The 27,772-nt window shown below is 49.6% G+C and overlaps 1 protein-coding gene across 4 annotated transcripts in view; it reads right to left on the bottom strand.

Annotated features, from left to right (window-relative positions):
• Positions 1 to 1,687: 1,687 nt before the first annotated feature.
• Positions 1,688 to 27,772, bottom strand: part of AP1M1 (adaptor related protein complex 1 subunit mu 1) — a 31,772-nt gene continuing 5,687 nt past the window's right edge. The window contains exons 2-13 of one of the 4 annotated variants that reach the window (XR_010321248.1): positions 27,532 to 27,688; positions 26,054 to 26,121; positions 24,404 to 24,534; positions 23,195 to 23,342; positions 21,835 to 21,870; positions 13,464 to 13,590; positions 12,358 to 12,500; positions 11,806 to 11,877; positions 11,183 to 11,341; positions 3,176 to 3,301; positions 2,634 to 2,801; positions 1,688 to 2,508 (exon numbers count right to left, since the gene is read on the bottom strand). Coding sequence is in view for 2 of the 4 variants with exons in the window: in XM_064280904.1 (XP_064136974.1) it covers positions 2,486 to 2,508; positions 2,634 to 2,709; positions 3,176 to 3,301; positions 11,183 to 11,341; positions 11,806 to 11,877; positions 12,358 to 12,500; positions 13,464 to 13,590; positions 21,835 to 21,870; positions 23,195 to 23,342; positions 24,404 to 24,534; positions 26,054 to 26,121; positions 27,532 to 27,688 (1,266 nt within the window). In the remaining 2 variants the exon portion in view is untranslated. The remainder of the gene's footprint in view (positions 2,509 to 2,633; positions 2,802 to 3,175; positions 3,302 to 11,182; positions 11,342 to 11,805; positions 11,878 to 12,357; positions 12,501 to 13,463; positions 13,591 to 21,834; positions 21,871 to 23,194; positions 23,343 to 24,403; positions 24,535 to 26,053; positions 26,122 to 27,531; positions 27,689 to 27,772) is intronic. The other 3 variants (XM_064280904.1, XR_010321249.1, XM_064280905.1) reach the window with 3 other exon arrangements.

The following is a 27,772-nucleotide window of genomic DNA, read 5'->3' as shown; positions in this document are numbered from 1 at the left end:
TGAGGACTAGGGTCCCAGCCCTGTTCCTCTCCAACCCCAGAGGGCACCACTGGCCGCAGTTTGGAGTCTTTCTGTTTTATGACATACTACAGGAGGACACGTCTGTCATTTTGTCATACTGTGGTGCTTGCGTGTTGCTGTGATGCTGGAAGCTATGCCACTGGTATTCAAATACCAGCAGGGTCACCCATGGAGGACAGGTTTCAGCTGAGCTTCCAGACTAAGACAGACTAGGAATAAGGACCTGGCAGTCTACTTCTGAAAAGCATTAGCCAGTGAAAACCTTATGAATAACAGCAGAACATTGTCTGATATAGTGCTGGGAGATGAGCCCCCCAGGTTGGAAGGCACTCAAAAGATGACTGGGGAAGAGCTGCCTCCTCAAAGTAGAGTCGGCCTTAATGACGCGGATGGAGTCAAGCTTTTGGGTGCTTTATTTGCTAAAGTGGTATGACTCAAAATGAGAGGAAACAGCTGCAAACATCCACTAATAATCGGAACCTGAAATGTACAAAGTATTTTATTTTGTGTTTTCTACTTACCGAGAGGTGGATATGGAGTGCGTGTCCCAAACATCTTAGTGCAGTTTTAAGAGCTATTTAAAACTTAAGACTGCACTAAAATCTTCGAACGCCCTGTATTTATCCTGATTTTTCTATGTTCTTTCTCTTTTCCTTTCTCCTATTGGTTTGTTAAAGTTTTCTTTAAACTCTTCCCTAACCACTGGTTTGAAAGTTACACAAGCATACGTGGCTATTTTAAGTCAGTCTACTTGCTTCCCAAATAGTACAGAGACCTTATGAGCCATTAACGCCAGTCACCTAACTGCTATTTTGCAGGATGGAGCTGGACCACAGTGTGGCCGTGAGGAAGGAACACCGGGTCTGACGGGGGTCCCTTGGGAGGTAGGCCATCAGGGTTTGCTGCTGACTGGGCTGTGGGCAGGGAGGGAATGAGGAACAAGGTACGTCCAGGGTCTCTTTCCACTGCTGTCAGGGAAAGATGTGGGGAGGCCAAAGGGTCACTCTGGCTGAGACCCCTGGGAGGCGTCAAGCAGAACGTACAGGCATGCAGTTCCTGGGGGCTTGGCAACACAGGAGAGGGTGGGAGAACTCTGAGAGCACAGCGCTAGGAGGCAGGAGGCATGGCGCTGGCGGACAGGCAGGGAACCTGGGCATGGCGGCGGTGGGGAGCCAGTTCTTCCCTGCCCACGTACGTCTCCCCTCCTCACACAGGTGATGGAGTGGTAGTTCTCACATGTTAATGCTTGCACAGGAGTAGCTCTGGGCCCACCCTCAGAGATGATGCAGCAGGTCAGGTGGGGACCAGGAACCCACATTTCCCCAAGCCCCCAGGTGCAGCTAATTTTGCTGGGCCTAGACTCCAACCTGAGAAGGGCCATCAGCTGGGGAGGGCAGGGGACCAGCTGCTGGTGGTCTGAGGGTGGAGGTGGTGGCAGCAGCGGACTCCACAAGAGGATGAGTTCGCTTGAGCCCTCCCCACACCCACCAAAGCCCAGGAGGCAGTGCAGGGGTGACCATGGTGGAGCCGCCGTGCAGTCAGTGCAGCGTCCCCCACCAAGGGCTTGTCCTTGTTTCCCATACTGGGGATGTGGAGGTGCTGGGAGGGATGACCTCCTCAGGGCCATGGGGAAATCATGCAAGCCTCAGAGGCAGGCAGGACGGCATCGAATGAATGGAATTTAATGGAATCATGACCTGAACACACAGGTTGGCAGGGACCAGGCACAGACAAGATGGCCTGGGCTCTCTCGTACCCTTGGTGGGAAGAGACAGGGCGAGCCCCCCGTCAGAGAAACACTGATGTGGCTGAATGTGGTGTGGGTGTTGCATGGGCTGGCCCTGGAAGGCACTGCCGTCACAGCACGAGATGGGGCTGGCAGACACGCATGGAAGTCCAACCCTGCAAATAAGCCGACCCATCAGCCGCATGTGAGGAAGACGAGGGAGGGGTGGGGCTGGTTTTTAGGAGGAGAAGACTGTCCCTGCCCTTACTAAGTGCTGTCTGAGCCTGTCACGATGGGGTAAGCGGGGACATGGGAACAGTGGTCCTGTGCGGCCCTGGGGGAGTGGGCGAGACAGCAACCAACAAGTAGAAATTCATAAACCAACAAACAACGTGAACGGAAACAGCAACAGCACGACACCCCCAAGATCCCAGCAGAGCCACGTGCCCTGGTGGCAGGTGGTGACAGGTGGCGCATGCGGCCAGCATCTGGCACGTGTGTCTTGATCGTTTTGGTACCAGGGAGCCCACGGCAGAACAAGCCATTAGTGACTTCCCCAGTCGGACGTGGATGGGCGGAGAGACAAGATGTCCCAGATGAGACTATGTCCACCACCCAGAGTGCTGAAGGCAGGGTGGGGCCCGCGGGGAGGTCCGGGGGACTGGGGAGGTGCCGGATCCAGACACTCCCTCCTCCATCCAGCTGCTTGGCAGGTGCTTCTGGGGGTGGGTGTGCCCCTCACTGGGTACGGAGCTGGTAGTCTAGGAGATGAGGCAGAGGGAGGAAGGGTCGTTTTCCCCTCCTCACTGGGACCCCCGCCCGCCCCACTGGGGCAGGAGGGCAGCCCCAGGGACCTCCCAGCACCCCCACAAGCGGCCATACTCACCTCCGTTCTGGGTGATGTAGCGGACCCAGGGCAGGGCCTGGTAACCGCTCTTCTCGATGATCTTCAGGTAGCGCACCTGGGGGCATAGGTGCCGGGCCCTGAAAATGCGCAGCCCCCCATGGCCTGCCTACCCCTCCACAGGTTCAGCCCCCCTCTGATCCTTCTTCCCTGGATGGGAGGTGAGCACAGACTGTTGGCAGGGGAGGGCTGAGGATGCAGAGGGGTGAGACACCTAGAAGACCTGGCAAAGCCTGGGTCCTGCTTGCAGCCACACTTCTCAGTGACCCCAGCAGCCTCGGGCTTGTCGTGAGTGGGCCCCACCCCCAGGCGTGGGATGTGCCTGGGCCTGGTTCTGGGCTCTGAGCCAAGTGCAGGGCCAGGGCAGGGTTGAGGCAGGGCTGCTCTCTGACATTAGGCCTGGCTGCCCGGGCAGAGGTCAGAGCCTGGTGAGCTGGGTCCACCACTTGCAACCCTCAGGGCCCAGGATGACCCTGGGCCCTACGTGGCACCTGGCCCATCTACCCGCCCACCTGGCTGCACACCTGGATGCCAGAAGTGGTGAAGTAGGGAATCTCGAACTTGACGCTGATTGGGGGCTTGCCCTCCTTGTCTTCTGCCTCTACGCTGGGCAGGCCAAAGTGCGCACGCATCAGGTACTCCTTACCACCCTGGTGGGGGGACAGGTAGGGGGCGGTCAGGCCGGGCAGTGCCCCTGGAGAATGCCATGGGCGCTGGAGTCAGGCTCACCACCACACTGGGCCTGACATTGAACCCTTTATGTGTGTGGGCTGCAGCCCCCCAGCTCCAAGACACCATCATCCAATGCCCCAACTCCCCCCACTCTCATGCTCCCAGCCCGGCAGCCGTCCCCCACACAGCCCCCACGCTGTGTTCCCAGCCCGGCAGGTGTGCCCCCCATAGCTCCCACCCTGTGCTCCCAGCCCGGCAGCCAACCCCCACCCCACAGCCCCCACTTCTGTGCTCTTAGCCTGCAGTCATTCTTCCACACAGCCCCCCCGACCCTGGCTCCCACCCTGGCAGCCGTCCCCCACACAGCCCCCAACCCTGGCTCCTGCCCTGGCAGCCGTCCCCCCACAGAGCCCCCCAACCTGGCTCCCACCCTGGCAGCTGTTCCCCCACACAGTCCTCACCCTGTGTGCCTGGCCTGGCAGCTGTCCCCCCATGCAGCACCCCCAAACCTGGCTTCCACCCTGACAGCCATCCCCCCACACAGCCCCCCACACCCTGGCTCCCAGCATGGTGGCTCATCCTGGCCCCCATGTGCCCCAGCTGCGAGGATCAGAAAAGATGTGCCAGGAGGCTATTTCAGAACACATGCCAAATTCTAAGGAGCAGAAGGAAGTTTTACAAGCTCCCAGGGAGGAAAACCTAGTTGCTACCAAGGAGTACAGGATAGACTGGCCTAGGGCAGGAGGAAGGGAGGCAGGGCGTGTACAGGTCCTCTGCCACCCAGGCCAAGAGTGTAGTGGTTATCCCTCCACACTCAGCCTCAGGACGACTTACAGCAAATGAAAAGCGCTAATCTTGTCATTATAGAAAGAGCTCTTGGAAACTAAGAAAAGGACCAAACCTGACAGGAAAATGGGCAAGAAACACCCAAGTCCCCATGGGAAAAAAAAAATGCAAGTGGCCCTTAGACAGGAGAAAAGTCACTCAACCTTTGTTCCTGATGAGAGAATGGCAAAATGAAAGCTCGACAGCAACTATGCTGGTGACACCAGCAGAACGCAAAATGGTGCAAGCCCTACGTGGAGAGTCTGACCTGACCCAACAGTCTCAGCATTGTATGATCCCACTCCTGACACCTAACCTGAAGCTACACCTCCATGAGCACCAAGTGACACAGGCACATTCTCTAAAGCATTCTGTCTACAGCCAAAGATCATCAACAACTAAACATCCTTCCACGAGGGATGAATGAACAAAGATCAAACACTCCACAGAGCAGATGCCATGTGGCTGTAAAAAGGAATGAGGGGCACCTCTTTGTACTGACATTTCTCCTAAATGGCTAAGAGAAAAAGGTACAGTACAGAATAGTATATAAAATACCCCACTTCTGGGTAGGCAAGGAGTAGGAGTAGTAATATACACGATCTTATACACTTTCTTTTACCAAAATCCTCATTGGAGGGATGAGAAACACATGAAAATGCTTCCCCATAGGGGAAGAAGTACAACCAGAGTGTTCCTTAGAAGGAAGGATGGTGAGATTATGTCTCACATACTTTGGACATGTTATCAGGAGGGATTAGTCTCTGGAGAAGGACATCATGCTTGGTAAAGGAGCAGGTCAGCGAAAAAGAGGAAGGCTCTCAACGAGATGGATGGACACAGTAGCTGTAACAATGGGCTCAAGCACAGCCAACAATTGTGAGGACAGTGCAGGACTGGGCAGTGTTTCGTTCTGTCGTGCATGGGGTTGCTATGAGTCGGAACCGACTCGATGGCACCTAACAACAACAAAAACATAGTAGAAAGAGCAGCTGGGAAGAGGGACAGGGATGGAAGTGAGACTTCAGAGTCTCTTTTTTATAGTTTTGACTTTGAACCATATAAAATAAACAAAATCAAACCCATTACTTTTGAGTTGAACCAGAGCCATGAAAACCCCATGTGCGACAGAGTAGAACTGCTTCACAGGATTTTCAACGGTTGTAATCTTACCGGGGAGCCCTTGGGTGGCGCCGCAAACATTAATTGCTGAGCTGCTAACCAAAAGGTCGGAAGTTTGAGCCCACCCAGAGGTACCTTGGAAGAAAGGCCTGGCAATTTGCTTCCCCAAAATCAGTCCCTGAAAGCCTTATGGAGCACAGTTCTACTCTTAAACACACGGTGTCACCATGAGTTGGAATCAACCTGACGGCAACAGGTGGTTAATCTGACAGAAGTAGATTGCCGGGGCTTTCTTCTGTGGCACCACTGGGTGCATCTGAACTGCCAACCTTTCAGTTAGCAGCTGAGTGCAAACAGTTTGCACCAACCAGGACCCTTGAACCGTATTGCCTTATATATTCAAACACACTGAATAAAAAGAGCCAACCCAGAATATAACCGCCTGTTGGGGTGCTAATGTGGAGAATTTAAGAGTAAGAGGAAGGATACAAATGCATGTGTCTATTTATGATTTTCCTTTTTATCCTTAGGGCATGTCATTTGGAGTAACTGTGTGGTTGCCATCAACTGTTAAATTCATTTTGCTTTTAATTTTTAGGAATAACCTTTTTTTTTTTTTTTCATTTTAATTTCATTTTATACTCATGAGAAACACTTACATGGTTTCAAAGTCAAACCTACAAAACAAAATAGAGTCCATGCCGGCCACCTTCTAGCCCTCAGCCCTGCCCCCTTCCTCCCCTTGGAGGTACCCATGCTATTTATTTTATGATCTATTCTTCCGCTGTGTTTTATAGTATCAGCAGTACTGCCAACTGTGAAATCTAGGGAACAAAGGAAATAGCATGACAGTCCTGGATGGAGATCACGCCTCTGTAGAACATTGTATCGCTGCCAATGATGACTGCCGAGAAGATAGTCAGCAATTTGGAAATGAGTGGAAAAGAACACAAAATTGGCTTCGGTCCTTGTTTACAACTACATAAAACAAAATTACACAGAAAGAGAGATTAGAATGAAACACGCCAAAAGACAAACAGTGTTGCATTATGGCAGTGGAATGATAGGCTTTTCTTTCCCTTTCTCTATTTACTACATTTTCTGTATAAAAAACCAAACCCATCGTCGTTGAGTCAATTCCAACTCATAGCGACCCTACATGACAGAGTAGAACTGCTCCATAGGGTTTCCAGGGCTGTAAATCTTTAAGGAAGCAGTCTGCCACATCATTCTCGCACAGAGCAGCTCGTGGGTTCGAACCGCTGACCTTTCTGTTAGCAGCCAAGGGTTTAACCACTGTAGTGTAATTATATTGTATTGAGGGAAAATACAAACAAAAAATTCTTGCACTTGAATCACTGCATATTCCAGTTGGGCCTGTCCCCAGAGTTCTCCAGGGATCCAGGCAGAGAGAGAGGGGGAAGGAGGGGGAGAGAGAGAGGCAGATGGGGAGAGAAAGAGACAGAGAGACAATGAGGGACAGAGAGTCAGAGATGAGAGGGAGAGACACAAAGAGACAGGGAATGGAGGACAAGGGAAAGCAGTGACTGCCAAGAAGCCTGCGTGAACAAGTAGGTCAAGATGTCCTATCGGCCCCGCTGCACACACACCTGCCTCCCAGCACTCTGGGCACTGTTCCCACACCCAGACTCCAGCCCTCAGAATCATTAATGCAGGCCCAGGCAGTGGCCCCCAGTAGATGTGAGTCGGCCACGGAAGATGCAATTACTGTCCTGGAACAAGTGCTGGATTCTAGAAGTCTGTGCTGTTCCAGGCTAAAGGCTGTCCGTGCCCCAAAAGGGAGTCAATCTGAGCCCGCCTAGGGGAAGGCCCTGCATGGTGGGGAACTAGCAATCCCTGTTTCCCAGGTCAGGGACATCAACCTGCCTGTCACGGATTGAATTATGTGCCCCCAAAATATGAGCTGTAAATCCTAACCTCTATGCCTGTAGTTTGGAAACCCTGGTGGAGTAGTGGTTAAGAGCTACAGCTGCTAATCAAAAGGTCAGCAGTTCAAATTCACCAGGCGCTCCTTGGAAACCCTACTCTGTTCTATAGGGTCACTATGAGTCAGAATTGACTCGAAGGCAATGGGTTTGGTTTTTTTTTTTTTTAATGCCTGTGGTTATAATCCCATTTGGGAATGGATTGTCTTTGTTACGTTAGCGAGGCAGGATTAGTGTAGGGTGTATACTGAGTCAATCCTCTTTGAGATATAAAAGAGATTAAACAAGTGACCAGAAGCAGAGATGGGGAAGGAGCTGCCATGCCACATGAAGGTTGTCCAGGAGCAGAAGCTCAAAGAGACAAGGACCTTCCTCCAGAGCCGATGGAGAGAGAAAGCCTTCCTCTAGAGTCGGCACCCTGAATTCAGGCTTCCAGCCGCCTAAACTGTGAGAAAAAACACTTGTATGTTAAAGCCATCCATTTATGGTATTTGTTACAGCAACATTAAAAAACTAAGACAGAATTTGGTACCAGAAGAGGGGGGTGCCGCTCTAACAGATACCTAAAATGTATAAGTGGTTTTGGGATTGGGTAATGGGGTAGAGGCTAGAAGAGTTTTAAGATGCCTAATAGTAAAAGCTTAGATTGGTTTGAAGAGACTGTTGGTAGAATAAAAAACCAAACATCAAAGGAGATTCTGACGAGGGCTCAGAAGGAAGGAAGGTGAGCCATAGGGAAAGTCTCTATCGTCTTAGACGATACATATGGCGCCAGCAACAGAATGTTGGTAGAAATGCAGATGTTAAATGTGCTTCTGGTGAGGCTTTAAAAGAAAATGGTGACCATCTGATTGGACATTAGAGGAAGGGTGATGCTTTTTATGCAGTGGCAAAGAGTTTGTCTGAATTATGTTCAAATATTTGGTGGGAGGTAGAACTTGTAAGTGGTGAACTTGGATATCTGGCTGTGGAGATGTCTAAGCAAGATCTTGAAAGGGGTTGTGTGATTTCTCCTTGCTGCTTACAGTAAAATGCAAGAAGAAAGAGGTGGGCTTAAAAATGAACCGTGCAAAATGAAGACAAAGCTTAAAGATTTGGAAAATTCTGTTGTACAAACTAAGAACACGTGTCCTAGAATGTTCACCAAGGATGTGACTATACAATCTTTTGTTGAAGAGATGAAACCTATGACTGATGGATCTAAGCAACTACCACAGCAGAGAACACATTAGTTCTGACCAAAGGGGACAGAGAAAGAATAAAAGAATGCTGTCTGCCTCTTGGAAGTCTACAGGCAGGAAACAGACCAAAGGAGCTGCATCTGTTGTCGTCCAAGAAAAGAAAAGGACCATCCCTGGAATACCTCAGAGATCAGTAGAACTGCTGGAAGGAGCATGGGAAGCAAGGCTGCATCAGTTTCAAAGGGTAGGGCCACAGCCTCCTATGTTTAAAAGAGTCAGATCATCACCAACTTGGTTTCAGAGCATGGGGCTGCCGTTCAGGAGCGCCAGGGGGATGTGCCGCTGCCCAAGGCTGAGGGGGAAGGGCTGCCACGCCCAAGAGGAAGAAGAATGGGGCCTGCTAGGGCCAAGGGGGTGGGGTTTCCACTCAGATGGACTAGTAGAATGGGGCCGCCCAAAGCCAAAGGAGCAAAGTTGCTGTCCCAGTGGGCCTGGAAGGCAAAGCTGAAACCCAAGGCTGAGGGACCTCCACCTAGAATTCAGAGGGCATGGACAACACCCAGAGTCTGGAGGGCAGGGCCATTGCCCAGATGGTCTCAGAGAAGAGATTATTTTCAAGGCTTGAGAGCTAATGTAAATTGTTCTGCTGGGTTTTAGACTTGGCTGGTGCCTGTTATCCCTTTTTTTCCCTCTAATCTCTCCCATTTGTAATGGAAATGTCTACCTTGTGCCTGTTCCACCACTGTACTTTGGATGCAGATAACTTGTATTCTGGATCTCAGAGATGACTAGACTTTGTCTCGTGTATTTCAGACATGTTATCAGGAGGGATTAGTCACTGAAGAAGCACATCATACTTGGAAAAGGAGAGGGTCAGTGAAAAAGAGGAAGACCCTCAACAAGATGAGACGGACTGACATAGTGGCTGCAACAATGAGCTCAGACATAGCAATGACTGTGAGGATGGCACAGGACCTGGCAGTGTTTTAGTCTGTTGTTCATAGAGTTGCTGTGAGTCGGAAATGTCTTGACAGCCCCTAGCAGCAACACCACACACAGATGAAGAGGAATTTTGCCCCAGGGGGGAACATGCCTAAAGTCTCAGCCGTATTTGATTTAGATGATTCAGATGAGGTTTTGGATTTGAGCTGATTTAAGACTTTTGGGATGCTCTGATGGGGTGAATGTGTTTTGCATGTGTCAAGGACATGAATTTGTGGAAGGCAAAGGGTGGAATGTTATGGATTGAATTATATTCCCGAAAAATATGTGCTGCACACAGTACAGGGGAGGTCAGCACAATTGGACTAAACCAAAAGCAGTTTCCTGAATAAACTGAATGCTTCAAAGGCCAGCGTAGCAGGGACAGGGGTCTGGGGACCATGGTTTTAGGGGACATCTAAGTCAATTGGCATAATAAAAACTATTAACAAAACATTCTGCATCCCACTTTGAAGAGTGGCGTCTGGGGTCTTAAACGCTAGCAAGCTGCCATCTCAGATGCATCAATTGGTCTCAACCCACCTGGATCAAAGAAGAGTGAAGAACACCAAGAACACAAGGTGATTACGGGCCCAAGAGACAGAAAGGGCCACATGAACCAGAGACTACATCATCCTGAGACCAGAAGAACTAGATGGTGCCCGGCTACAACTGATGACTGCCCTGTCAGGGAACACAACAGAGAACTCCTGAGGGAGCAGAAGAGCAGTGGGATGCAGACCCCAAATTCTCATAAGAGCAGACTTAATGGTCTGACTGAGACTGGAAGGACCCCGGTGCTCATGGCCCCCAGACCTTCTGTTGGCCCAGGACAGCAACCATTCCCGAAGCCAACTCTTCAGACATGGATTGGACTGGACAATGGGTTGGAGAGGGATGCTGGTGAGGAGTGAGCTTCTTGGATCAGGTGGACACTTGAGACTATGTTGGCATCTCCTGCCTGGAGGGGAGATGAGAGGGTGGAGGGGGTTAGAAGCTGGCGAAAAGGACACGAAAAGAGAGAGTGGAGGGACAGAGCAAGCTGTCTCATTAGGGGGAGAGTAATTGGGAGTGTGTAGCAAGGTGTATATAAACAGGTTTTTGTGTGAGAGACTGACTTGATTTGTAAACCTTCACTTAAAGCACAATAAAAATTATTAAAAAAAAAAAATAGGTGCTGTAAATCCTAACCTCTATGCCTATGGTTATAATCCCATTTGGAAATGGGTTGTCTTTGTTATGATAATGAGATAGGATTAGGTAGGGTATATTCTGAGTCAATCTCTTTTGAGATATAGAAGAGATGAAATAAGCGAGCAAAAACAGAGATGGGGAAGAGAGATGCCAAGCCACATGAAAATCACCCAGGAGCAGAAGCTCAAAGGGACAAAGACCTTCCTCCAGAATCAACAGAGAGAGAAAACCTTCCCCTAGAGCTGGCACCCTGAATTCAGACTTCTAGCCTCCTAAACTCTGAGAAAATAAATCTGTTTGTTAAAGCCACCCATTTATGGCATTTCTGTTATAATAGTGCTAGATAACTAAGACACTGCCAATGCTAGGGCCCCTTTTGGGGGATGAGGGAGGCAAACTGCAGCGGGACACAAGGATCCTGATCAGGGATTTCTCAGAGGGAGAACACCACCTGCTGCTGACAACACAGCCACCTCACAAATGAGAGGGTGTGGGGATGTTGTGAGTCTGGGGCCAGCCCGTTGTTCCCGCTTTGCCTGGACACAGACCGGCCTTCCGAGTTCCCAGCTCCTCCCTGTGGCAACGCTTCCAGCACCTGCAGGAGCCTCACCGGGAAGGACTTGATGGACCACACAATCTCACTGTTCTCTGGCACCCACTTGACGCTGCCCACAGTGGTCTTGAACTTGGGCGAGTCGGCATCGTTAGGCACTGGGATGTGGATCTCCACATTGTTGGCTGTTGAACGTCGTTTGAACTGGCTCTTAGCCTAAGCGAGGAGATATGGCTCCTGAGGCTCCCCATATGGACTGCAGAGCTTCAGTCCTGCCCCATCCCCTAGGACTGAAGGAGGCCCTCCTACCAGTCCAGCGCCACCTCTTAGGATATGCAGTGTCCCCTGCAGATGAAGCTCGGCCTGAGGGATGCACTCCAGGAAGGTGTTCCTCCACACATCCTTCCTGGGTGCCAGCTGCAGGCTCTTCCCGTGGTGGCCGCACATCCAGGCCAGACCAACTCAGCTAATGAGGAGTACACCCCCTGCTGCTCTAGGCCCCTCCCATGTCAGATCTTACAGTGGGGTCACGGGGCCCTGGGTGGACAGGCCAGGGATGAGGATCTCACAGTGGGGGTAACGGGGTCCCGGGTGGACAGGCCAGGGACGAGGATCTCATAGTGGGGGTCATGGGTGGACAGGCCAGGGACGCTGAGTGCCTCCCCACCCTGTGCACACACCTTGATCATGTACTCAATTCGGCTGTGTGAATGCTTCTCAATGACAGATTCGATCCATATCAAGGGCTTTACCTGTAGGGAGAGTGAAGGCCACACTCACACCACATTGAGTTTCACAAAGCCCAGTTTCACAGTAGGGAAATTGAGGCCCAGGCCCTGGACCAGCACCTGCTCTCACCCAGCACATCACTTCCCCAGGGCTCTCGGACAAGTCCACAGCTAGTACCAGGGCATAGGGGCTGTGGGGCTAACGGGGTTGGGCCCTCAGAGGGCCCCCGGAGCCTGGGCAGCGGTGGGTACAGGTGCAGACCCTGAGCACCCAAGGGCCTACTCTCCTGGGTTCTCATCCTCACTGCTCCTGGGAGCAGGGCCACTCCCACCCATGTAAGGAGGACAGCAGGGTGGTCAAGGCAGAGGACTCAGGGTGACAGGGGCACTGGAGCCTCCCACTGGTCCTCAGCCTTGATGGCTACCCTGCAGGTGAGGGGCCTGCCCCTAAGGGGGTCTGGGTCGGGGCCTGGTGGGCTCCCTTGCCCTGGTCAGCTGACTCACGTGTGTGTTAAGGCGGTAGGACATGAGCTCGAACTCGCCATCAGGAGGGATGAAGGAGATGGTGCGATCATTCTCGAAGCGTGAGAGCCGCACGCACTGGTGGAACTTCACGTCCTCCAGCTCCACGGACTTGCTCTTACCACCTGTGGGGAGGGGGCATGGTGAGAGCGGCCCAGTGCAAGACAGACCTGGGCCTCTGGGTGACTGTCAGCAATGCTCCTACCCCTGAGCGCCCTGGCAGAGTGGAACCCCAGATCTGTGAGAGCCCCTTGGCCATGAACTCTGAGGTCCTAGGTTCCAGGCGCCCCATCTCCCACTCCTCCTGTACTTCCTCCATGGCCTGGGCCCCATAAGAACCGGCCTGGATGCCACAGTGTCCTGGCCCGGGAGCAGTTCAGGATTCGTCTGTGAGTGACTGAGGAACCGGCAGAGGTGCATGGGGCTGGCTTGGGGCTCCCCCAGGCCCTGGCCCCATCAGCCCTCTGGCCCTGTCTCAGTTTCCCCTTCGGAAATAGAGGGGCTGGGGAAGTCGGATTAGCCAGTCTCTGCCCTGACTACCCCAAGGAATGGTGGCTACAGGTGTGACCATGACCTCATATGCTGCCACCCCTGCCCCCCAGGGCCTAGTGGTAGTAGGGGGTGGGGAACAATTCACAGACTGGAAGCCCCCAGCCGGGGGAGGAGATGTGACTTGCTACCTCAGCAGGGGGTGGTGGGTGAGGTCAGGAACTCAGGCCTAGCTGCTCTGCCCCTCACCAAAGAGCACGTTGCATCCAGGCAGGTGTCGGAGGACAGGGCCTGGGCTGGCGCCTGCCATGGAGACAACCCAAGGCAGGGTCACGAGGCCTAGCTGTGCGTCTAGAACACTCACGACATGGCCCTTGGCAGGGACAACAGTGCGCATCACTACTGGGTTTCCACGCTCCTGTGTCGCCCACATCCAGGCAACAATTCTCACAGTCACCTTCCACATTATGTAGAGGTGTTTCTAAAGCCCTGCTGGAAACCAGCCTCCTCCTCGGGGCGCCTGCCCCTGAGAGGACAGGGTACAGTCAGCGAGGCCCACCTTGCTTGCCCTACCCACGCCCAAGGGCCCGGGTACTCACGGCCTGTGTTGTCGAAGAGCACCTTGTCATTGAGGCCCAGGCGCAGCTCAGGCATGCCTGACAGGAAGACCCGCATCTTGATAGAGCCCACAATCTCACTGCGCAGCACGTTCCCGTTAGCACTGACCTAGTGGGGCGGGTGGCATGAGGGGAGACCGCGCCCTGCATCACCCGCCATAGCCCACCACCCTCCACCCTCACATTGGGACCTCCCAGACCCCCACCTCCACGCCCTTCTCCTCTTCATCCTCTCTTTGTGTCCCCTTAGCTGGGGAGCCTCACTAGTTCCCACCCACCGCCCCAAGCCCCTCACCACCCTAAGCCTGGAACTGCCTAAGTCGCTAAGCACCCCAACCCCATCTCTCTCATGCACCCTCGTGGCTGGTGCACAGCTGTCTCCTCCAGGGAGCCCTCCCAGACCTGCGGCTCAACCTGGGTCTCCACCTGCACCTGCTCCCCTGACAGGCCAGACTGACTTTTTTTGCATCTACCTCTCTGGCCTGGGTCTGGGGAAGCCTTGGCCATGCCTCCTTTAAGAATGAGGCTTCTTGGCCTGAATGCCTTCCTGTTCTCGGGATTCCAGGGAGTCTGACAACCACCACTGATGTAAACTGGGAATCAGTGTAGCAAGAGCTTCTCCTCTGCACCAACAACCCGCAAGGCCACATACAACTGGGGCGACCCGGCCTCATGTGAGTGCCATTCCACACCACTGCAGGATGGGTACCCAGGGTCCTGGGAGAGCGGGATAAGTCCCTCCCCATGCCTACTTTCAGGATGGGGACACCAAGGTGCACCAAGGGGCACTGTGGAGTCAGTGAGCAGCTGGCACACTCCCCACTCCACCACGAGCTGGTATGTCCACACTGGCCAGAGGCCTGGGGGTTGCAAACTCAGGCCCTACAGGACCGCCGACCAGTGCCCACCCTCACCTCTCATCACGGCCCCCCTCACTCCACTTGGCCGTACTGCCCACAGTCCCCCACACCTGATGTGCTCCCCGAATGGTACATCATAGCCCCTTCTCCTCTCCCTCCAGCCTGGCCCTGCTACCCGTGGATCCTGAGTGTCAGGGACTGATCCATTTGCATTTGTGCCCTCACTGGATAAAGCTGCTAGTTAGGGACATGCACCACCTAGATTCTGAAATCTGGGAGCAAAGACTGCCTTGGCCTTCAGCTGGACAAGCAGGCTCAGGAGGGGTGTCTGAGCATGTGGCTGGGCCCAGTCTTGGCCACAACCTGGGTGGAGGAGTGGGGTCCTCCAGGCGACACTCTGTGGCTGGGGTGCCCCGCACTCCCAGCATTCTCCTGTCCAGTCCTTCCAGGAGTGCTCCCCTCCCCTGGAACAGCCCAGAGCCAGGCAGGCTATGTTTTGACTCAGCAAACAATTCAGATGAAAGTCCCCAGGCCAGAGAAGCAGATGGGCACATGGTCGCCGAGGCCATCTTGCCTCACAGCTTAAAAGGCAAAAAAGCAAACAGGCTTACATTTAGTTCACGGGAAGCATCCATTGGGAAGCACCTGCATCAGGATTCCACGTCAAAAATTCCAATCTGGACAAGATGTCCAATACACACATTGAGAATACCCACGTAGGCCCACTCAGTGTCTGGGATGGCTATGAAGGCCCACTCTGGTGTCCAGGACGGCCACACAGGCCCACTCCGGTGTCCAGAAAGGTCATGCACACCCACTCTGGTGTTCAGAACAGCCACACAGGCCCACTCCAGCGTCTCTGACAGCCACGCAAGCCCACTCCAGTGTCCAGGACAGCCACGCACACCGACTCCGGTGTCCTGGAAGGCTGTGGAGGCCCATTATGGTGTCTGGAACCCCATGCATGCCTGTTCCGGTGTCTGGGAAGGCCATGCAGGCCCATTCTGGTGTCTGGCACAGCCACACAGACCCAGTCTGGTGTCTGGTACTCCACACATGCCCATTCCGGTGGCTGGGACAGCCATGCATGCTCATTCTGGTGTCTGGGTATCCATGCAGGCCCACTCCACGTTGTATATAAAACATTTCGACATGGACATATCCAAGCCACCTGCTTTCTAGGATCAGGAGAATCAATCACGGTCCATCCAGCAGAATCCAGATATTGCCAAACAAGGCCATATACAGAAACCAATCAATCACGAGCCATCCAGATATTGCCAAACCATGGGGCAATCCAACATAGAAACCAGCACGCAACTCCCTCTCTCTGCCACTGGCCACCAGCTAAAACTATAAAAACTTGGGCAAATGCTCGGGGAAACCATGGAGAAGCTGGAAAGTGAAGGGAAACATTGGGTCGGGGAGAGGCCATTGCATGAGCTGAGCACCCCTAAGGGTCAGTAGACCCTGGATGCAGCACCATAGTGCAGACAGGGAGCTTCAGGAAAGTGGCTCACTCTGGCTCAGGACTGGATAGGCTCCTGACACTCAGAGGTGGTACACGAGTCTCTCTTCCCCTATCTCATCTTCTCAGGCTCAGGCCACCCCAAGGCTCGAGCCACAGTTCCAAGAGGGTAAGGCGAACCCCACTGTTCTTTTCTCTGTCCTCCTCCACCTAGGTCAGGATGTGGCCCAATCACAGACGTGTGTGACAGAGTGGGGTAACTGGAGCTCCAAGTGTTTGGCTGCAGAGCTGAAAAGGAGTCCCAGGCAACCAGAAAGTACCGGAGACCACAGAGTGGGAGGAGCTTGGGAAAGAGACCCTGTAAAGTTGAGTACAACCCTGGGACTCTCCCCAGAACTGATACTCACAGCCTATGGTGGGTGGTTTGGAATGTGCAGCCTTGACCTAGCCAGACTGATTGCTGGCTCAAACAAAAATATTGTCTTCCATATAATGTAAACAAGACCTAGAAACTTAAAATGTAAAACTCAAAAAGTCCAGGATACAATCCAAAATTACTCAGCATATGAAGAACCATAAAAATTCCAGCTCCCATGGGAAAGTACAATCAAAAGGCACCAATGCTGAGATGGCAAGAGTTGGAATTATCCAATGAAGACTTTACATAGCTATTACAAAAACCGCCAACACTCTTGCAACAAATGGTAAAATAGATTGTCTCGGCAAAGAATGGCTGAAAACGTCTCAAGTTTAGTGAAGGATATAAATGTTCACATTCCAGAACCTGAACAAATCCTAAATGGTATAAGCTCAAAGATATCCAAACCCAGACACAACATAATTTAACTGCTGAAAATAAAGACAAAGAAAAAAGCCTTAGAAGCAGCCAAAGAAAAGCAACATATGACCTAGAGGTGAAAAATGATTCAGATAACCGTGGATTTCTCATCAGAAACCACGGAGGCTAGTAGGAAGTGACTCAACATTTTTAACGTGCTGAAATAAAACTGTCAACCTAGAATTCTACAACCAGCGAAAAGATCCTTCAGGAATGAAGGTGAAATAAAGACATTGTGAGATGAAGGAAAACCAAGAGAATTTGTAGCCAGGAGACCTGCTCTAAAAGAAATGCTAAAAGAAGCTCTTTAGATGGAGGGAAAGGATATCATAAGGAAACCTGGAACATCAGGAACGAAAGAAGAGCTGCAGAAAGGGTAAACATCTGGGTAAACACGACAGACTATTCTTCTCCTCTTAAGTTCTTTAAAGTCTGTTGGACAATCGAAAGTAAAAATTATAACTGTTTGATGGGATTTTAATGTATGTAGATCTAATATATAGAACAACTGCAGTATAAAGAGGTAGTAAGGTTTCTACATTCCAATTGAAGTGGTAAAATACTGATTCTAAATAAACTGTGAAAAGATAAGTACATATTTTATAATCCCCAGAGCAACCACTAAAAAAACTATACAGAGATATAGTCAAAATTGCAATACGTAAATCAAAATGGGATACTAAAAACATTCAAATAATCCAAAGAAAGATAAGAAGGAAAAACAGAATAAGAAACAGAAAAAAAAAAAGAACAAAAGCCTTAATCCAAACAAATCAGTGTTACATTAAGTGTAAATGGTCTAAACACAGTGGTTAAAAGACAGATTTCCAGAATTTGTAAAAAGAAAAAAAAGTATGATCCAATTATACACTGTCTGCAAGAAACTCTTCAAATATAAGGATATAAGCCAAAAAAAGCAAACGTGTTGCCATCGAGTTGATTCCGACTCATAGCAACCCTATAGAGACTATATAGGACAGAGCAGAATTGCCCCACAGAGTTTCCAAGGAGTGCCTGGTGGATTCGAACTGCCAGCCTTTTGGTAAGCAGCCGTAGCTCTTAACTCCAGGTTTCCATAGGCTAAAGGTAAAAAGAGGACAGGAAAGAAGTAAAAGGATGCAAAAAATATGCCACACAAACACCAATCAAAAGAACGCGAGAATGGTAATGTTAATATCAAAGTACGCTAAAGAGAAAAGAAAATTACCAGGGATAAAAGGCACATTACATAATGATAAAAACTTTCATAATGTTAACCAAGAAAACGTAACAATTCTAAATTTCTTTGTGCCTAACAGCAGAGCTTCAAAATACATGAAGCCAAGACTGACAGAACTAAGTGGAGAAATGGACAACTTCACAATTATAGTTGGCATTTCAACACTCCTTTCTCAGTAATAGAATTGGTAGACAGAAAATTAGCAAGGATATATAAGAAATGAATAACGCCACCAACCAACTGGATTTAACTAGCATTTGTAGAACACCCAAAATAAAATTAAAAATTAATGCCAAAAGATAACATAAAAATCTCTAAACACTTTGAAACTGAACAACACACTGTAAAATAATCCACGGATCAAAGAGGAAGTCACAAGAGAATGTGAAAATATTTCAAACTGAACAAAGTGAAAATTCACTATATAAATAGTGAGATGCAGCTAAAGCAGTTCCTAGAAGGACACGCACGGCATTAAATGTCTGCATTAGAGGAGAAGGCAGGCTTGGAGCCAATGTCTTCAGTTTCTACTTTAAGAAACTAGAAAAAATGAGAAATTAACTTGAGCTGTAAACTTTCACCTAAGCATAATTAAAAAAAAAAAAAGAAAGAAACTAGAAAAAGAAGAGCAAAATAAACCCAAACCAAGGAGAAGAAAAGAAATATTAAATGTAACAGCAGAAACTGATGAAACTGAAAACAGAAAAACAATAGAGAAAAATCAATGAAATCAAAAGCTGATTCTTTGGGAAGAGCAATATGTTGATAAATCTCTAGCATGATTGATAAAAAAAAAAAGAGAGAAGACAGGAATTACCAATATAAGGCATGAAAGAGGGGATATCCCTGCAGACATTGAAAAGATAATGCGGGAATACTATAAGCAACACTATGCATAGAAAAAACTTAGTTGAAATGCACCAATTTCTTGAAAACAAATTACCAGAACTGACCCAAGATAAAATAAACTGAATAATCCTGCAACAATTAAAGAAATGAAACTCATAATTAACAATCTTCTGAAAATAAATCTCCAAGCCCAGACAGCTTCACTAGTGAATGCTATCAAATGTTTAAAGAATTAACACCAATTCTACACAACCTCTTCTGGAAAACAGAAGAGGATGGAACACTTCCCAACACATTTTTTGAGGACAGCGTTACCTCCATACCTAAACCAGACAGAAACACTGTAAGAAAAAATAACTATAGGTCAATATCTTACAGACCCCCAAATCTCCAATAAATTATTAACAAATGGAATCCAATAATGTGTAAAGAATAATACACCCCAGTGGGGTTTATTCTAGAAATCCAAGGTTGGTTCAATATTTAAAAAACAATCAATTCAATCCACCATGTTAACAAGCTAAAAGAAAAGAACCAGATGATCATATGGACTGATGCAGAAAAAACAAAATATAACATCCTTTCGTGATAAAAACTTTCAGTGAACTAGCAGCAGAAGAGAACTTCTTCAACTTGAAAAAAGACATCTACATTAAACCTACAGCAAACATCCTACTCAATGGTGAAAGACTGAATGCCTTCCCTCTAAAATCTAGAAAAGGCAAGAATGTCCACTGTTACCACTTGTATTCAACATTGTACTGGAAGTCTTAGCAAGGGCAATAAGTCAAGGAAAAAGAAATAAAAGTGTTACAGATTGAGTTGTATTCCCCAAAAGTGTGTGTTGGAATTGTAAACCCCATACCTGTGGATGTGATCCCATTTGGGAATAGGATTTTCTTTGTTATGTTAATAAGGCTACATCAGTGTAGCATGTGTCCTAAACCTAACCACTGCTGAACTTATTTCCAAACCCAAGGCACGTAGATTTTCTCCTAGAAGTTTTATAGTTTTAGATATAAAAAAAGGAGATATAAAAAAAGATTAGGCATACAAAAGTAGGCACAAATGGAGAGGAGACACAAAGAACCAAGAAATTCCAGGTCTACAGAAACTGAAAGAGATCTACCCCCAGAGCCAACAGGGAGCCTTCCCCTAAGCCGAGGACCTGAATTAGGACTTCTAGCCTCCTGAACTGTGAGAACATAAATTTCTGTTCTTTAAAACCACCATCTGTGGTATTTCTGTTAAAACAGCACTAGGAAACTAAGACAAGAAGGCATACATATTTGAAAGGAAGAAATAAAACTGCTTGCAGACAACACATTTATGTAGACGATCTTAAGGAGTCTACAAAAAAAAAACCTACAATAAGTGAGCTCAACAAGGTCAAAGGATGCCAGATCAACACACAAATATCAATCATATTTCTATTACACTAGCAATGTCCAATTAAAATCTGAAATCTAAAAAAAAAATTTTTTTTAAATGAACAGCTTTAAAAAAAACGAAAACTTCAAGTATAAATCTAATAAAAACAACACGTACATGGTGAAAACTACAAAATGCTGATTGAAAAAATCAAAGATGACTTAAAAATATGGCGATATATACCACTTTCATAGACTGGAAGACTCGATATAGTAAAGGTATCAATTCTCCTCAAACTGATCTATAAATATAACACAATACCAATCAAAATCCCAATACTTTTTTTTTTTGTAGATAAAATCAAGTGGATTGGAAAATTTATACAGAAATACAAAGGAACTAGTTGGAGGGAAGGAGTGTGCTGTCTCATTAGGGGGAGAGCAATTAGCAGTACGCCATAGCCAAGGTGTTTATAAATTTTTGTCTGAGAGTCAAAAAAAAAAAAAAAAAAAAAAGGACCAGAGTTACTGGCGTGACAGAGACTGGCAAAACCCTGAGATTATGAACCCGGGACACCCTTTCAGCTCAGTAATGAAGTCACTCCCGAGGTTCACCCTTCAGCCAATGATTAGATAGGCCCACAAAACAAAACAAGACTAAAGGGGCACACCAGCCCAGGGGCAAGGCAGGAGGGGACAGGAAAGCTGGTAATATGGAACCCAAGGTCAAGAAGGGGGCGTGTAGACATGTTGTGGGGTTGGCAACCAATGTGACCAAACAATATGCCTACTGTTTAATGAGAAGCTAGTTCTGTAAACCTTCATCTAAAGTACAATAAAACAAACAAAGGAACTAGAATAGCTAAAACAATCTTGAATAAAAGAATAAAGTTGGAGGAATCATACTATCTGATTTTCAGGCTTATCAGACAGTTACCAAGACAGTGTGGTACTGGTGAAGGTAGAGATATAGATCGATGGAACAGAACAGATTCCAGAAATGGCTCCACACGAATATGCCCAACTGACTTATGGCAAAGGTGCAACTCAGTGAAGAAAGGATAGTCTTCTCAACAAATGATGTTCTAACAATCAGGCATACGTATTTAAAAAAAAATGAACTTGGAAAAAAATCTCACACTTTATTTTGGATCATGTATCTAAATGAAAAATCTAAAACTATAAAAACTTCTAGGAGAAAATCTATGTGACCTTGGGTTTGGAAATGAGTTCTTAGACATGACACCAAAAGCACAATCCATAAAAGACTGATATCTGGACTTCATCAAAAATCAAAACTTTTGCTCCATAAAAGTCACAGCTAAGAAAATAAACAGGTGAGCTACAGACTGGGAGCAAATATTTGCAAATCACAAATCTGACAAAAGACTTATATTCAAAGTATATAAAGAACTTTCAAAACTCAACAATAAGAAAAGAAACCACCCAATTTAAAAATGCTCAACGGACATGGAGAAATACTTCCCCAAAGAGGACGTAAGGATGGCAAAAAAAGCACATGAAAGATGTTCAACATCATTAGCCATTAGGGAAATGCAAATTAAAACTATGAGTAGACACCACTACACACCTATTAGAATGGCAAAAATAAAAATACAGACAATACCAAGTGCTGGCAAGGACGTGGGGAAACTCAAACCCCTGTACATTACTGGTGGGAGTGCAAAACCGCACAGCCACTCTGAAAGAGAGTTTGGCAGTTTCTTATAAAGTTAAACATACACTTACCGTATGACCCAGCAATCCCACTCCTGGGTATTTACCCTAGAGAAATGAAAACTTATGTCCACACAAAAACCTGGACACAAAATGTTCATAGCAGCTCTATTCATAATTGCCAAAAAAACTGGAAAGACCCCAAATGTCCTTCAGTGGGTGAATGGATAAACAAACTGTGGTGCATACATACCACAGAATATAAAATAAATGTAAATAAATATAAAAAAAGCAAACAAACTTCTGATACACATAACAACTTGGATGAATTGCAAAGGTATTATGCTGAGCGAAAGCAGCCAGGCTCAAACGGTCACATGCTATGTGATTCCATTTATACGACAATCATAAGACAAAACTGGAGTGATGGTGGTTGCCAGGGGTTAGGGACAGGGTGGGTGGAAAGTGTAACCACAAGGGGGCAGCACAAGGGAGTCTTTTGGGGTGATGGAGCTGTTCTGCATCCTGATTATGGGGGTGGGTATACAAAGCTAGGAATGTGCTAAAATTCATGGGAAAAAAAAAGGCAATTTTACTCAATGATAATTTGAAAAATAAAATTAAAGAAAAAATCCAAACATGCATAAAACAGCAACAAACAACCCAAAAACCAAGTTGTAGGAGAACTACATGTTGTGGTTTATTTTAGAGGGAAACAACACATGTTTATAATATCAACAGAATGAGATCTGAAAGGATGACATTAAGTTCTTAAAGGCAGGTGGTTGTTCTGATTATGGGAGCCCCGTGCTTTTTGTTTACACGTTGCTTTTTTTTTTTTTTTTAAACAATGTGTGTGTATTAATTCTAACTCAGAGCAAAAGCCACTGTTACTGTTAGTTGCCACTGAGTCGATTCCGACTCATGGCGACCCCAAGTGTTACAGAGTAGAACTGAGTTCCACGGGGTTTTCTTGGCTGTCATCTTAATGGAAGCAGACTGCCAGGCCTTTCCTCCCTGGCAGTGCCGGGAGGGTTCAAACCACCAATCTTTAGGTTAGTAAAAACCTGTTGCCGTCAAGTCGATTCTGACTCACAGCGACCCTACAGGACAGAGAAGAACTCCCCCGTGGGGTTTCCAAGGAGCAGCTGGTGGATTTGAGCTGCCAGCCTTTTGGTTAGCAGTCAAATGCTTATCCACTACGCCACTGGGGCTCCTATAGGGTGGTAGTCAAGTGCAAACTGTTTGTGCCACCCAAGGACAAATGCCAGTAAACCTAAACCAAACTTGTGTTCCAATGAGTGGCCTGAACTGAATCCTGCCTATCTGATACTCACGTAGAACCTAAGCATTTCTCAGGGCTTTGCTAGTTTTAAGTCTGGTTATTTTTATCATGGAGAAAACAAAACTTAGGGAAAAAAAAAAAGCCTACCAAGAGGTTGACTGACTCGATGACATCCAAAAACACCTCGTTTTTCCGGTACTTGATGCCCTCGGACCTCCAGGATACTGCATTGGTGACAGTGGCTGGGGGCCGCGGGGCCCCCGTCTCCAGCTTGTGGCCCTCCTGAGTGATGTACCTTTGGAACAAGCTCAGAGTTACAGCAGTGTCACCACACAACCTCTCCCACCCTGGGCATTGACACTTTGGGGGTGAGTGGCAGAGCGGGACAGGTGGCATCTTGATCAGCTTGAAAACAGCCCCCAATGTATCAGGCACTGGAAGGCAAGCTCTGGATTCACCTGGGGCTGCTTATAAAGGAGTACCTTGTTTGGGGGACAGTGAGGTGGTGTTAATGGTGGTAGGGTATTTTGGAAAAGGATAGTGATAATGGTGGCACAGTGTGAAAAATATAATCAATGTCATTGAACTGTAAATGTGGAAGCTGTATTGACGAATGTTTTGATGTGTATATTTTCATCACGACTAAAAAAAAGAAGGAATATCTTACCACTTACAACAAACAAACACACTCAAGTGACAAGGAACCCAAAGTGGTCACTTTGTGGGGCTCAAAGAGACGGTGCTGGGGTTGAAAACACGAACATGGCCAGGCACCCCCTTGCCTGGCCTGTGGGGGCCTGACCCTCAAGAAGCGTGCCGTGGTGACCCCACCCCAGTCTGTCAGTTAGGGCCACTATCGGGTGTGTGGCTCCCTGTAAAATGGGGAGGTGGCCCTCAGATTGCCAGGCTGTGTCAAGTGCAGGGAAAGCACTCAGCACAGTGCCCGTTCAAAGTTGGGGCTTAATAATTGCTGTTGTCTGAAGGGCTGGATTCCAAAGAAGGAAGTTGCTAGCACAGCCTCACTTGTGACTGTCAAAACGAAGGCTGCTAACAGCAAGAGATGAGAGACCCTGTGTGGACGGCGAATGAGAGCCGGAGAGGGAAGACACTCTGGTTACACAGGGACATCAAGTGGGAAAAGGACCCACACCGCAGAGAGCAGCTCTGTAAAGCCCATGCCAGCTGCGGATGGGGGTGCCACCATGTGAAGAGACAACTGCTTCTCCCATTTCCAAACACAATGACATCAATGCTACGAGGCTGAGGACTGTGGGGCTGGAGACCAATGAGTGAGCACGGCTGTCTCCAGCCCCCAGTGCTGCGCCAGGCTGCTCCCCGCCCCCTCCCCGCACTCACTCCTGCAGGATCTTGCTATCTGTGGTCTGTGGGTAGCCGAAGTCCATGAGCTCGTCCAGCAGCTCATAGATGATTACAAAGTTGTCGCGGATGCTCTCCTCCTCCAGCTCCTTGAAGTATTCGGAAAACACCTGGGTGGGGGCAGGCAGGTGTGGACATGGGGAGGGGAGAGGACGAGATGGATGGACAGATGAATGAATGAATGCATGCACGCACAAACTCATCTGCCCCTCAGGCCCTGAAGCCCCTTCCTTCACAAGCTGACTCTGCCTATCCCCCAGAATGGGATGTGGGCTCAGGGACGGGGGCAGGGAGACAGGAGACTGAGACGTAGGCAGGCACCCCCTGAGGCCTGGTTAGAACCCCCATTCCCCTCCACAAATACTGCTCCTCCCCCCAGGCCTGAGGCCCTTCCCAAGCCTCTCTTTAATTCTGACTGTCACTGTCGCCTTTGGCCCAAGTCAAGGGTGACGTTCCAGACTCTTCTGGCATCCTGAGCTGCCAGCCTGGACAGCAGTATGTGGATGCACCTTGCCCAGTTCAAGGGACGGTTAGGAGGGTTCAAGGATGGACACAGGAGTGGGGGGCTCGTCAGAAGCTCTGTCCGGCACTGGAACTGGAAGTAAGCCACTAGGGCAGAAAGGAATACCGACCACTGAACACAAGACGAAGAGGCCCTTTTGCTTCCTGCCTCTGGCCTCCAGGACCTCCGTTGCCGACTCTGCTCCACAACAGGCAGCATAGCCATCCCTGTCCTACCGGAGATGGCAACATGGCCCCAAATCCTCAGCCACACATGGTCCTTCTCGGGTGAGCTTGCTGCTCTTCTCCCCCCACGTCCCCGCTCCCCACTGTTCTCCCAGGCAGCTCCCAGGCTGGCTGCAGTGGTGAGGCATCCACCTGAGTCCCTTGGACCTGAGTTTCCTCCAGCCCCCACCACTTCTCTGTTGGATCCCATAGCAGCCTCTTCACTGGCTTCCCTGCTGCTTTCTAGTTCTTTCTCTACTCATCAGAGAGAGTGTCTTAACCAAGTCAGGCCACTGTCAGCCTCCCACCTAAAGCCTTGCAACAGCTTCCTATCAGACTCAAAATAAATCCACTCTTCCCGAGGCCTTCCAAGACTCTCCCTACTGAGGTAGGCCCCATTCACCTGGCTGACCTCAGGCCTTGCTCCCTGTAATGGGCCTCTGGCCTCCCTGATGGTACCTGACCCCGCCATGATGCACCCCTGCCCCAGGACCTTTGTACATAATGCCTTGTTTCCCAGCTCATGCTCAGGCCAGGCCAGGTGATTAACATTCCTTCTGGGTGAATCTCTAGGATGAGCCTCCGGCCCCTATGTCTTTAGATCCCTGTGGAGATGCTGGGCTGGCTCAGCCCTGCCCTCCTGTTGTTATCCCATTTCCCTGACCTCTGAGTGTTAACTGGGGACCCACTGGGTTGGGGGACACATCTGTCACCCCAGGGTCACCAGTAGCTGTTCCCAGGTCAGGCGGGGTGTGGCAGGGGCTGGGGTCAGGGTGCACACACCTGCCTGAGCCTCCCCTTCTCCTACCCATGTGCCTCCCCTCACCAGGGCAGGGGAAAAAACAAGGTTGCAGCCACATAGAGCACAGAAGAACGCCCTCCTATACCCTGTGCTGGACTCACCTGCACCACCTTGTACAGGAAGGAGAACACCAGCGACACACACGCATTCTTCTTGGAGGTAGCAACCACTGCAAAGAGGGCTAAGGAGCTTTTGGAAGCCAACTGCTTTTGGAGGCAGAGGAAGCAGAGGGAATAATGGAGGTACAGGTCTAAAGGTGGTAGGGGCGTGGCAGGGTCCAGGGACAGGAGCAGGGCCACCCTAGCCTTTTCTTCCCAAGCTGTGTGCCCACTGCAGCCAAATACCCAGCCTGCTCTGCAGAAGTAGCCAGGCTAGTTCCTACCATGCCCTTCCTGGCCTGGCCCTGAGCACTCTCCCTTTAACCCAGGTTGGTCTTCCCGCCTGCTCAGTGGGTGATGCTATAACCCGTGGCCAGGGTGCAGATTCCCCCCACTGCATGGGCAAGCCCCTAGCACAGGGCCCCATGTGTGAGCAGTTCCTCTTCCTCTGTGTCCCCAGGTTCCTGCCCTGCAGGCCCGAGCAGTTGCCCTGACTTCCCCATTGGCCGCACGCCCAACCTGCACTGGCTCCCTGCTAAGCTGTGTGCTCTGGGGGCTGCCCCTCATGCCCTGCCCCATCTGTGCACCTTGCAGGTGCCAAAACAGGTGCCAGTCAAGTCAGAGAAGCAGGGCCACCCCCTCTGGCTCTGGCTCTTCGGGCGACAACAACTCCAGGGGCTTGACAAGGAGGGCCAACAGGTATACTGGCTGCCTGGCTGGGGCCCTGCTGGAAAATCCCCCTCCCCACCAATGACGCAATGAGTAGGCAGGCTGGGAGGGAGGGGACGCCACTCATGCAGGGCACCTTGGGCAGGGGCACCAGAAGGAGCCTTTGCCATCTCCCCTGGCGCCCGGGCACCAGAAGGAGCCTTTGCCATCTCCCCTGGCGCCCACGCAGGGACACTGGGGCCTGACTGAGAACAGGTCTACCCAGTCCTGCTGAGCTCAGACCACAACTGCCACCCCCACACACATGCTGGGCAGCCATCACCACTAGGGAAGCCTGACCACCTGTGCTCTCAAGGTGCCACAGGCTGGGACGTATGAGCAAAGTGGGACTTGGCAGGGCTGAGGGGTTCCTGACCACACAAACCCCCAAGCGCTCCCTGATACAGACCCGACTGGGCGGCTCTGCTAGTCCTGAGACTCCGGTTTACAACCATCTCCCAGGGCTGCTGTGGCTACATTTGCAGAAAAAAGAACTGCTTCTGTGGGTTGATTCACATACACCAGTTCCGCTGACACTAAGGGCCCTTTGAGGAGGGGTGGGGCGTCAGTCCCAAGAGGCAGACAGGAGGTGAGAGGCTGGGCCGGGATGCTAGCAGTGCCGCTGGGTGCAAAACCAGCTTTCCCACAGTACCAGGGCCTTGGAGAGGAGAGTTATAGCTCACGGACGCAGACATGCGGTCTTAGCCACACACAGAAATGCACACACACTGGCACACAAATGCACACACATGTGCCCTCCATCAAAAGGACACGGTAGAGGTTGTTGTGCTTGATCCACATGAAGCGGACACCGCCGTGGGCCAGGATGGGCGACAGCATGCCCTCCTCCTCTTTCTCCATCAGAATGGGCATGAAGTGCTCCACCTCCGACATGTCCACATCGCCGCGGTAGTTCCGGCAGATGAGCACCTGGGGGTGGGGAAGAGAGGGCGGTGCTTTTCATTTTCAGTTCTACAGCAGGGTACCTGGGACAGAGGGGAGCCCCCTGATCAT

The sequence above is a fragment of the Loxodonta africana genome, chromosome 3, assembly GCF_030014295.1.
Source record: "Loxodonta africana isolate mLoxAfr1 chromosome 3, mLoxAfr1.hap2, whole genome shotgun sequence".
Lineage (NCBI taxonomy): Eukaryota > Metazoa > Chordata > Mammalia > Proboscidea > Elephantidae > Loxodonta > Loxodonta africana.
The sequence above is the reverse complement of the archived record's forward strand: the minus strand, read 5'-3'. Positions and strand labels throughout refer to the sequence as shown.